This window comes from Medicago truncatula, chromosome 4, assembly GCF_003473485.1.
Source record: "Medicago truncatula cultivar Jemalong A17 chromosome 4, MtrunA17r5.0-ANR, whole genome shotgun sequence".
NCBI classification, from domain to species: Eukaryota; Viridiplantae; Streptophyta; class Magnoliopsida; order Fabales; family Fabaceae; genus Medicago; species Medicago truncatula.
In genome coordinates, this window is record NC_053045.1 from 33,492,843 (window position 1) to 33,505,113 (window position 12,271).

The 12,271-nt window shown below is 33.1% G+C and overlaps 1 protein-coding gene across 1 annotated transcript; it reads right to left on the reverse strand.

The window, feature by feature from the left end:
* Positions 1–10,265: 10,265 nt before the first annotated feature.
* On the reverse strand, positions 10,266–10,896 carry LOC120580107 (mavicyanin). The gene is made up of 2 exons (XM_039833142.1): positions 10,713–10,896; positions 10,266–10,638 (listed from the first exon to the last, which is right to left on the reverse strand). The coding sequence occupies exons 1-2, from the start codon at positions 10,894–10,896 to the stop codon at positions 10,304–10,306; spliced, it is 519 nt and encodes a 172-aa protein (XP_039689076.1). The 3' UTR covers positions 10,266–10,303.
* Positions 10,897–12,271: the final 1,375 nt, after the last annotated feature.

A 12,271-nucleotide genomic window follows, 5' to 3' on the forward strand; every position in this document is an offset into this window, starting at 1 on the left:
ATTAGTGGCGTGGAGAATCATCAAAGAAAGGGATCTGACCCATCACTTATCCCTGCTCATGCAGGTAAGGCATAACTTCACTATGTATGTTTTTATTTTTATTTTTATTTTTAAATTGTCTACTATTTTACTCTAAAGAAATTAATTAAAATTATGATTTTATGATCTAAATTTATATTTATTATTTTAATTTATTATATTATAAATTTCGATTACCTAAAATTAACCTAATCTTCAGTTAACCTCTTATATAAGTGGTTGCCCTCATTTTGACAAAAGTTGCAAGCATCACCGCCGTTCTCCAAAAGCATGACGATCTTTCTATCTGATGCATATGGATCGAAGGGTAAGTATTTTCTACTCAAACTAAAACTATACATACGACTAATCAATGTCATTTTTTTTTTTCCGTCGTTGATATCATATATTTGTTTTGGTTGGATTGTTTTCTTCTATTAATCTTGTGTTGTTTTTATGCAATCTAGATCTATCAACGTCAGAACAGAACTTGATCCATGGATTGTCTTTACAGACGTGTATTGAATGAAAGCCGTCAATGGTGTCAAGTATTTTTACTCTTCTCTGTTTTGATTCGATCTACGGAAATATCAAATGTATCTTCAACGACCGTGATTTCTCTGATTAATTATGAGGAAAATCGTGCACATAAAATGTGACATGATTTTGTCTCAATAAGGTAATAATTATGAAATTTATATATGTGTGTGTTCACCTTCATATTTACTACTATAGTTGAATTTTAATTGATTAGTTTTGTTTTGATGAGTACTATTTATTTTTCATTTGAATTTGCTAGTAATTCCATCCATTTGACATGGTTTAGTGGCCGGCCAGCCGGTAATGTTCTATACATTTTTTAAATACATTTTTCTTTGAAGGAACATAATTTTTTTTTATCATCGTTCAATTTTGTTTTTTATTATAAATCTTAACTTACCCCCCTCAAAAAAAAAGTCTTCATTTATAATTTTAAGGTTTAAATATGTAAATTGTTCGTGTGTTTTTTGTTTTCGTCCTTATATTTTTTTTTTGTTCTAAAACAAACCCTGGAAGTTATAAATGTTTTGGGTTGGTCCATGCCGTCATCATCTGTTACAAAATGTCTATGTGGCAAACATAGGATGATGTGGCACATGTGACGTGGCAGACGACGCTGATGTGTCGTTACATATGTTGAGTCATAAATTTGGAGGGACCAAAATAAAAAAACAAAATTCGAAGAGGGACCAAGCCCGAAAATTCATAGAAAACTTCATCTTCCTCCTTTCTTTCCTCGTCTTCATGTTCTATTGCATGTCATCCTCATCATCATATACAACCCACACCTGGTTCTCACCAAGATAATCCTCAATTTGATCCCCATCAAAATCATGGAAATCTGGGTCTGGAACATTCATGGAGACGAAAACATTCGCCTCTGAATCAATAGAGATAGATTTGTTTTTGTTCTGAGAATAACAATTTCTTTTGGACCAGAATTCACACCATTAATAGCCTTTTCTTTGTCCTTCACTCTAACTTCTGCAACAGTGTTCTTTGATATAGAAGACATATATCATTCATCAAGTTTTTTACGGATCTCCTTCCATTCATCGAAATTCATACGGCTCTCTTTCCACTCATCAAGCTTCTTAAGAATTTCCTTCCGAGCCTTTTCCGCAAAGATATCTTGATGAGTGGAAAGAGAGTCGTAGGAATTTCGATGAGTGGAAGGAGATCCGTAAAAAGCTTGATGAACAATATCAGTCTTCTATATCAAAGAACACTACTGCATAAGTTAGAGTGAAGGACAAAGAAAAGACTATTAATTGTGTGAAGTCTGGTCCAAATGAAATTGTTGATTCTGAGAACAAAAGCAAATCTATCTCTGCTGGCGAATGTTTCCTTCTCCATGAATGTTCCAGACCCAGATTTCCATGATTTTGATGGGGATCAAATCGAGGACTCTTTTGGTGAGAACCAGGTGTGGGCTGTATAGGATGATGAGGATGGCATGCCATAAATCATGAAGAAGAGGAAAGTAAGGAATAAGATGAAGTATTCTATGAATTTTTGGGTTTGGCCCCTCTGCGAATTTTATTTTTTGATTTTGGTCTCTCCAACTTTGTGACTCAGCATATGAAACGACACATCATCATCGTCTTCCACGTCACATGTCGCCACATCATCATCTGTTTGCCACGTAGCCGTTTTTGTAACTGATGATGACAGCAGGGACCAAAACCAAAACGTTTATAACTTACAGGGTTATTTTAGAACAAAAAAGATACAAGGACAAAAATCAAACACACGCAAACTTACAAGACGATTAACATATTTAAGCCTAATTTTAATAATTAGAATGTGAAACAATTTCCTTCTCAACTATTCGGACGTCCTCCTTACCGCCTCCGGCCCACTTTCACACCGTTTTTCAACCAGGCCACCACCCCCACCTCCCTCCGCCTTGTCGCCGTCACCAACTCACTCTTAGAATGCCTTTTATCCCTCCTCTCTCTACTCCGACAGCCTTTTCACACAATAGATCTGAAGGAAAAACGCAAATATGCAATGTCGCCGTCACCGTCACATTAGATCCGAAGAAAAACATAAACTGTGGTGGTTGTTATAGAGGGTTAGCCACAAGAGATTTAGAATGATATGAAACAATAGTGTCAGTTTTCCAATTCAGAGTTTTAACGATCTGCAATCCCCATATAACCCCAATGCTTCAGCAAGTACAGGGTCTGTTTCAGTCGATTCTTTCGGCTAGATCTGAGTTTTTAGTTTCCGGCGACGTCGCCGCCGCTTTCTAGATTCACTATGGTGAAGCTGCGAGGGAAGCCGGTAAGCATGGAGAGGGACGACGGCGAGAGGGGAGAACAGAGAGAGAGTTAGAATGTTAGAAGAAATGGTAATGTGAAATCTCATTTTTACCCCTGATTTTTTAACAATATTACAAAACTACCATCCACATAGACATGTGTACAAGAGAGGTACAAGAAAAAGGGTGTACATCAAACATTTCCCTTCTTTATAGTATATCTAACAAGCTATTCACTACCATAGAACCATTTGAAAGCCTTTTTTTTTCATTGTGCAATGTGATGTATAAATAGATAGGCCTCAGGTTAAAGAGAATAAGAGCTTGATTGTAATAACAAAAGTTTCACATAATAGATGACTTGATTTTATCTCGTTTTAAATCGGTAATAATAATATTAATTATTAACCCTATTTTTACTACTATAGTTGAATTTGAATTGATTACTTTTATTTTGACGAGTACATAACTATGTTCTACAATCGATTCCTTTCGTATGTTCTCCATCCCGTTGATATATTTCTTTTTGACAAGATCGTGTTGATAATCTCGTTTGTAAATGTCCACCTGCTAAATTAAACAATATCAACGATAATCTCGTTTCTAAACCTCATCAATTTATGTTTAAGGCCATGAGGGGTTTTAATTTTTTTTTCTTTCCCATATCATTTTCTTAATGTAACATTTTCTTAGGATCAGATTGCATCAAGCTTGTTATGTAGATCATATGCCCTAGTTATTTAAGATTCTGTTCATGACACATTGGCATTAGTACAACAGAAGGGGATTCTAGCAAGGACACAATCTTCAACTAATTTATGAGTATTGAGAAGTTTACCATATAATAGATTCAAAACTCTAATAACTAGATTGATAAAGTTTTGTATGTGGAGCATAATACGTTGACCTACAGACAGAAGAGATAATTATAGAATTATGAAGAAAGAATTGAAAAGGATGAGCTGGTTACTATACTTATGTAGCTAAAAGGGATTAAAATTTTGATAGATTCTCTAGGAAGTTTAATGTTTGTAGTACGTATTTTAACATCAAACAAATAGTGTTCGGTTTCACAGAAAGTTAGAACCATCAATATTTGATTACACCCAATCTCAAGCATGATTTTATTGAAAATACATGTTTGATTAATATTAGATAGAATTGATTTTAAACATGGGTTTGCGTAAAAGTAATGAAATGTAGGGCTTGGTTTAGGTTGAAAATTAAAAACTTACACTTGGTTTTGTATCAAACTTGATTTTAGATTACAAGCAAACATAAACCACTTCACTTGAAATTCTTTTATAGGTCTTAACCAATCAATGAAGATATAGAACATATGTTAACTTTGTAAAATAAAATAAAATGTTAACTTGTAAAAAAAAAAAAAAAACTACAAGAAACATCACCTTTTGTCAGGGGCAAAATCACTGAGAAAAGGACAGAATCTCTGGGAAAAGGGACGTTTGTGAGGGAATTTGCCAAGGCGAGAGCACTGGCAAAACCGCTCGTCGCTAACATTTTTCCAGGGGTTGCACCCAATCTTTTATAGGTCTTAGCTTGTAAAAAAAAAAAAAAATTACCTTAATTGAATCTGTATATGTAATAACTATATTGTTGGATATTTGTATATTGCCTTCACTTTTGCCTAAAATGAATATTCATGTGAGATGTTGAACACGATGTGCCAACATCCAGGCATGGTTTGTGTGTTCTGTACCTTGCTTTATTTTACGCACGCGTTCGTTTATTTAAGGAATCCACGCCTTCATTAGTGTTGGTCAACCTGCGTGTCTTTATGAGAAGATCAGAACATATGTGATTTCCTGAGGAAGTGCTAACGACTTAGGAAAGTCTTTGAAGGTGATCATAATGTTCCTAAAGATGTGCCTACTTTTTAGGAGTTTTCTTATCCGGTCCTATTGATTGATTAATGGATCACCAGTTTTATCTGAAGCCCGAAAAATGATCTGACCCGTATTGCTTCAGTATTTAAACAAGACTGGAAGGCCTAGAGAATTATTCAAGCCGTCATTTGAAGAATAGATTATCTAGGGTTTTGAGTCTGTTTATGTGAGCCTTTCGTGTGTCATCTTGATGCATGTTTAGGACTGTGTTTGAGTTGTAAATTTGTGCACTACTCTGAAGCTTTTAAGCAAAGAGTTAGGTAGTTTGTAAACTGCACCAAAGCTGTGAAGTACGATGTTCAGTTGTATTGTTTGAAGGTAACTTCATTTTGATTGTATTTGTTATTTGAGTATCACAGGGGCTGTGATCAGTTGTAAGGGAGTGAGATGTGATCTCAAATCTAGGAGTTCCTAGGTTGAAGTCAGTACGGGTAGGTCCTAGGTCATTAGTGCAAACAAGGAGTTTGCTGAGAGATATTGAATACGAACTACACTAGTGGATTTCCTTCCTGGCTTGGTAGCCCCCAGAGTAGGTGACGTTGCACCGAACTGGGTTAACAAACTCACTGTGTCATTTACTTTTATGCTTTGTGTTTTACTTGTCTTTTGTTAGCTTAGTGTTCAAAACATTTCTTTCAACATTTGTTTCTGTATAACTTGTGTTGAAACATCTTATAGAACATCTTAAGTCTAACGTGCCAGAATTTCATATAGAACATTTATGGTTAATTTTTATTTTTCAAGAAAGTTTAGATGAGTTGGGCTTCGAGGGCTCACTAGAGTTAGGACAGTACTTAAAGAACACCTACCAAAAAGGTCATCACATTGATACTGAGAGTTGAATTTACAATCTTGCGGCTGACTCAAATCCTTACAAACTAAGTCAAGCTTTATTTAATTTATAGGTCCCTGAACTAAAAAAGTTTGAATCAAGTTCTTGAACTATTTGATTTTTTTTCTTTCCATTAGGTCATTCCGCTAAAAAAGTGTTAGTTAACGGTAAAGTGACATACTATACAAATAGGTCCCTGCACTAAATGTTCTAAAAAAAGTCCCTGCACTAATAATTTAAACATATAAAAGTTGATAACATCATTCTTAAACTCTGTCCCAACTCTTTAACCACTAGACTATGCTTTCGGAGACTTATTTATTATTAACGTATTGTTCAAGCCTTTCTATTTTTATTGATAAAAAGAAAAAATTGAATTTGTAATTTTTTATTTGATTATTTTAAAAAATTAAGTTATTTTTTAAGAAAAAAAATGAAGTTATTTGATTGGTAAGGAAGGATATAACGGTAAAAAAAGTTTAAATGAACGGCAAAATTGAAAGAAAAAAATCTTACATTAAAACTTAATATATATATATATATATATATATATATATATTTAAAAAGAATTGATTATTTAATTAAATAAAAAATATTATATTGTAAATAAAATAGTTTTTAATAATTTGTTTATTGTTTCAATTTCTTTTGATAATATATACGCTCTTCGATCATTATTATAAGCAAATATTTTAGATTCATTCAATAAATTTATTGAATGAATCTAAAATATGAGTTTTTGTTTATAACATTGACCGGAGGGTGTACACATTTTATTTTTTATTTTTTATAATATGCATTCTTTTTTTAATGAAAGTCAGATGAAGAAAAAGTTATACACTTGGGGACCAAGCTTAACCCATTAAGTACAAGAAAATCTATAATTTGGTAAACTAAGCATATCTCTAACAAAGTGAGGTAATAACAAAATCAGGCACTGAGAGAGAGCCACCATTGTGCAGAAAGCACGATAAGACCATATCTTGCCAATACAGCTTCTTAAGAAAATGGAACTTTATTTGGAGTGGTGAGGTGATATTGCCACTCAAAAAGTTTGTTTTGTGTCTTGGGACAATACCTGTTTACCTTGTGAGGAAGGTAGTTTGAGAGTTAAATCAGCTAGAAGTATTTGGCTGGAAGCTTCTGAGACAATGAGTATTGAGCTAAACAATGCATAATTAGATTTTTCAAGTACGATCCGCCTATAAACTCATCATATCAGTTCCACCATTTGGTCTGGCATCAAGTAGTTTATGTCAGAAGCAATGTCAAACTCTCTTTCGGTTATTGGAAATGGCTAGGCAGTTCTTTAATGTATATTTTGCAGTTACCTTCATTTGGCTTGCCAGATCTGAAACGTTTTTGTTTGTAGATGAAAACCTCGTTTGATGGTCTTGGAATTTGAAAGTGATCATCCTTTTTACTGGATTCCCCAGTATTTTCTATTTTTTAGGATTTGTTGTGCACAATTGTCATGATGTAAATATGTATAAAGCTTATGAATAGTTTTGATTCATTTAACTAGAAAAAGTAGCCTCTGATGATATTTTTTCACTCATTTTAATGTGTAGAATTTGAGTATTTATTTACGTTTTAACCTTTGTATGGATGAAATAAAAGGAGGAAAAATGTGATTTGCCATTTGTTACAAGACAAAATGGTACTATAGAGTGAGAAGGAAAAATGAACAAGTGAGCTGCAATTACTTATTTTGTCGCTACAAGAAATTATCTATTTAGCTAGGAATTATATCGAGGAATTCATTTTCCTCGCTAAAGACAATGCGTACAAAGGAAAATTTTTTAGGTAAGTTTCTTTGATCGATTGACCACTGAAAAGCTGAAAATAGCAGTCAGTATTGTGAATTAGCGAGGAAATAGAGATGTTTATCGAGGAATTATTTCCTATAGGTAAATACATGGTGCAGAACATGAATTGCAGCGAGGTTTAACAGAGATAAGCCTCATGTGAGAACGAAAAAGAGCTTGATTGTAATAATAACTATGATTTCTTTGATTAAATATGAGTAAAAGTTTTACATAATAGATTACTTGATTTTGTCTCGTTTTAAAACATTAAAACGGTAATAGACATTACTCAGCTTGTCTTGTACTTCAAAAAATAGCCTTGTGGACAAGCAAGTGGGTAAAAACAATTGAATCAACTTCCTTGCCTGTCTTGCACTTCAAGAAATAGCTATGCAACCCATATGTCTTACCGAACAAAAAAAACTGCCTTATATTTACGATTTCTTGAGAAACAAGTAGCGTCTTCAACTTTCTTGAAAAACAAGAGAAAAATCCCATCAAGATTTTGAGTCACACTCACAACAAATATAATGTAGTGCTGTGAAAATGACTCAAAATTGGAGTTTTGAATCTGTCAAAATCGGTGGTCGAATGGTGCCGTCCGGGGCCTGATTTTGAGTGCTGTTTTTCAGCCTTTTGGTACAACAAAAATTGGTGGCCGAATGGAGGAATTCGGGGCCCGAATTTGGCAGCAGAAAATATAACAGAATCGTATTTTTGGGCTCAGATTTGTTCCAATTTTACGAGGGATACTTTTACTATAAATATAGACCTTGTATCAAAGTAAACCTTGAGAGAGAGTGAGAGGGGCTGAAAACAAGGGTTTAGAAACAAACAACAAACTAGGGTTTAGAGAGATTTCTCTAAGTGGGAGACACTAGGGTTGTGATTGATTCACCTTGGGAAATACTATTAGGATTGAGTCTCTTGGTCATGGGAAGAGATTGGGACTTTGGATATATAGAATTAAGTTTGAAGACTTATTCTTGTAACCCTTTGATATCTCTTTTGTAAAGTTACTCATCATTATAGTAGAACGGATAGCTGCTCTCTCCCCTAGACTAGGTCAGTATTGGACCTAACTGGGTAAACAAATTTTTGTGTGTTCTCTCTTCTTTCTCTCGTTGTTTTCTACTTTTGCTTGTGTTTATAATTGTTCCCACGTTGTTATTGGTTGCTTGATTGCTTTCCTCCACACATCAAGTATTTTATTGGTGTGATTTTTTCAACGAATTCACAAGAGGTAGAAAACAACAATTTGATGCTTATGTAGGCAGACAATGAGTTCTTGCCAATAAAAAAATATGCATAATAGCATCAAAACATATTAGCTAAAATATGATTTTAATCCATGCAAATATGCTTCGTTTTGGTTTCAGTCCTTGTAATTTTTTTTTTTTTTTTTGTAGTTTTTGGTCCCTGCAAAATATTTTGTTTTTGAAAATAGCATCAAAAACAAAATATTTTGCAGGGACCTTTTCAAAAATTAAAATATTTTGCAAAGTCTATTTTTCTACAAAATGAGTTCAGTCATCATGTGCCACGTGTTCAAATCATCACAAAAGTGGGGTCAGGGACCACAACCAAAACGAGACATATTTGCAGGGACTAAAACCAAAACGAGACATATTTACAGGGACCAAAATCATATTTTAGCCAAACATATTTATCTAAATTTATGAATTATTTGTATAACTTTCATTGATTTCTTATTCTAAATAATTAAAACCAAGCTGCACAAAACAAATTACTGGATACAAAACCAATCAAACCAAAAAACAAAGTACGTACTGCTACCGAAAAACAACAAAACTAGCCCTACATCCAGCTCAAATTCTCCTAAAACTAGGAAAAAGAATCTACAGATACTACTCCGAGACTGAACACCTATTAATATCACAGTTGTTGTCACAAAAAGAGAGGAAGGCAATCCCTATTGTTCTGGCAATGACTTGAGGTTGTACAGAATGAAAACTCAAGGTTGATTTTAGAGAAGTGAGACAGTAAAATCACTTTCCATCCAAGCATTTGATGCATGAAGTAAAACATATGTATATGATAAATACTAACGGAGAGATTTTTATTGCGCTACTACGTGTAAAATTATAAGGATAGATAATAGATATTTTGCACTTTCATATTGTAACAAACTATGCTTATCATTTTCAATGATTTCAACCATATAACAAATATAAATTCTTATCTTTTGTACCGACACCAATAAAATAGCATTTTTATAGTTAAATTTGTTTAAGGGTATAGTTGAAAGTCAAAAAGCTAACTCAATATGATGGTTTTTGAGACATGTCCGTCTCAGTTTAGTCATTTGTTAGTTGCTGGCGTTTTGGGGATTGTTACCCCTGGTTTGGTAGTTTTGTAGTTCTCCTCTCCAACGCTTCGTCCCTCTTTGTAATAATAAAAAACACTTATAGATGATTAACCTAACATATAGTCGTCATGTTTAGCTCAATTGTTAGAGACATAGCATAATATATGCAAAGGTCGAGTTCGAATGCCGAACATTCTGTTTCTTCACCTTAAAAAGGTGAATTTCATACGCTATTTAACAACAACAAAAATATTAACCTAACAATATTGACAATATCAATTGAAGAAAATGGTTTTTTACACCACCACAAATACAAGGTAGCAATTAAGCATAGAGTTAGTACTATGTATTTTTCTAAACCCTAAACAATCCCATTCTTTCTTAAAAAAAAAAAAAAAAAAAACGATAAACCCATTCTATTTTATTTTTTGGGGTGTCAGGTTCGAGGCCCGGAACTCGCATAAACTCATTCTATTAAGCCAAAGTGGTCAAAAGAAAACTAGCTACTACTATTCATGATGATGGAACCAACAAAGAAGACAATAACAACAACGTTTTTGCTTCATGTTACAATAGCAACCCTTCTTCCAAAGAAGCTGAAGTCTAAAACAAAAAGTTTACAGCAACAGCAGCAATGAGAATAGAGAAAGTAGCAACTAGATCAATATGAATGTCACTGCTGACAGAGGAAGTAGGGGAAGATGGTCCTTGTGAAAGAGCTGGTGAAGAGGCAGAGACGTTAACGATAAGCTTTTGGCCACTGGCACAATGGCCTGGGATGGAACATGTAAAATAGAATACTCCAGTTCTATTTAGGGTGAATCTTACTGGTGATGGTGATGTATCTAAGAATTGGATATTCTGATTCACGTTGCAATTCTCAAAGTATGTCTGGTTCAGTTCAACAACAGTGTGGCGTCCGGTGACAAAGTTGAAAACTGTGATAGCAAATAAAATAACAAATCAGAAACTATTAATTTTAGAAACATATATGCAAAAAAGAAAAACTCACCTAGGACATCGTTTTCTTTGAATGTGATATTGGAGGCCCAATCGGAGTAAAACGAATGGCCATCTACAGGAATAATCCAACCATTCCTGCTTCCAACAATATGATCTATTGCTTCTGTGCTTCGTAGCATTGATGCTGCAAAAACAACTATAAAGAGAATTGATATATTCTTTAACTCAGACATTGATACCCTCTTTCACTAAAACTGTCAAAACTAATGATTTCTTAATCCTTTAGAAGCAACGAGAGGTATATATTTATACACAAATTATAAAAACTGATTTCCCTATTTTTACTATGTCCCAACAAACTAATAAAACAAGATTTCTTATGTTTTTTTCCTAAAAAAATAAAATAAGATTTCTTTTGTTTTTATGATATTAACAAACCATACTTATCTTTTTTTAATGACACCAACAACAAACATTCTTTTAGGAAAATTTGTTTAATGCGCTATAATTGGGATAACAAATCGTTAATTACTCTATTTTTTGTTTAAGGTTATAATTGGAATAACGAATCATTAGTTACTATTTTTTTCTTCAACAAATTCTTATTTTTTAACACACTTTATCTCTCTTTCATAACAAACAATTATCAATAATTTAAATATTTGTACAAATATTTTTTAATAATTGTAAATCAAAATTAAAATTATTCCAACTTCACATTAATCAAAAGTTAAGAAAAATTTAACTTTCCTCCAGCTTCTTTAATCAAAGTTAAGGCTTCAACTATGGTTTCAACCAATACCAGATTCAGTTATGTGACATAGATTTGAATGTTAAAGATAACAAAAAGAACAATAAAAAAACTTTGTCTTGAAGGCAAGACGTGAAGTAGATTTCTCCCATCGCTCAATGCAGGACATTGATCACCAAATGTGAAAAAAAATTAAGGAAAATAAAAAGTATTCCAAAACACATCCATTTTTCTTAGATGATTCTACATGCAAAGCTACCAGTAAAAAATGATCTCTTTAAAAAAGGAATAATTGCAATCCATTGTGTGTTTTTTGTGGGCTATACAATGAGACAATTTCATACTTCTTTAAGGAGTGTCACTGGTCAAAGCAAATATGATTTGCTTCCTCTTTAGGTGTGGTATTTAACTCGCATGATTCCACTTATTTGTGGATAATCTTCATTTTACAAGGTTGGAATCTCAATTTTTTTACAAGGGGTAAATCGTAAACCAACTATATTATAGGGGAGTAAACATATATTAACCCAGTTGTGCAAAATCAATGTTATCAAAATTGTTCTATGGTATCGAAGAATCAAATACACACTGAGGCTTGACAAAATTTTAAGTTTGAGATTGCTCATGAAATAACAACTTTCTAAGCAACTTTCTATAATTTGATCCATGCTTATGTGGGTAAGGCATAATTTGATAGCCATTTCTGAGATTTTTGGTGGCCTTAGACGAGCCTACAATTAGGGTCCTAAATAATGAGTACACTAAAAATATTTAAATTCGTATGAGAATTTAATAAGCAATTGAAACATTCGAATAACAATTTGTGGCTTTGATAAACTCAAGAATTTCAAATGCTG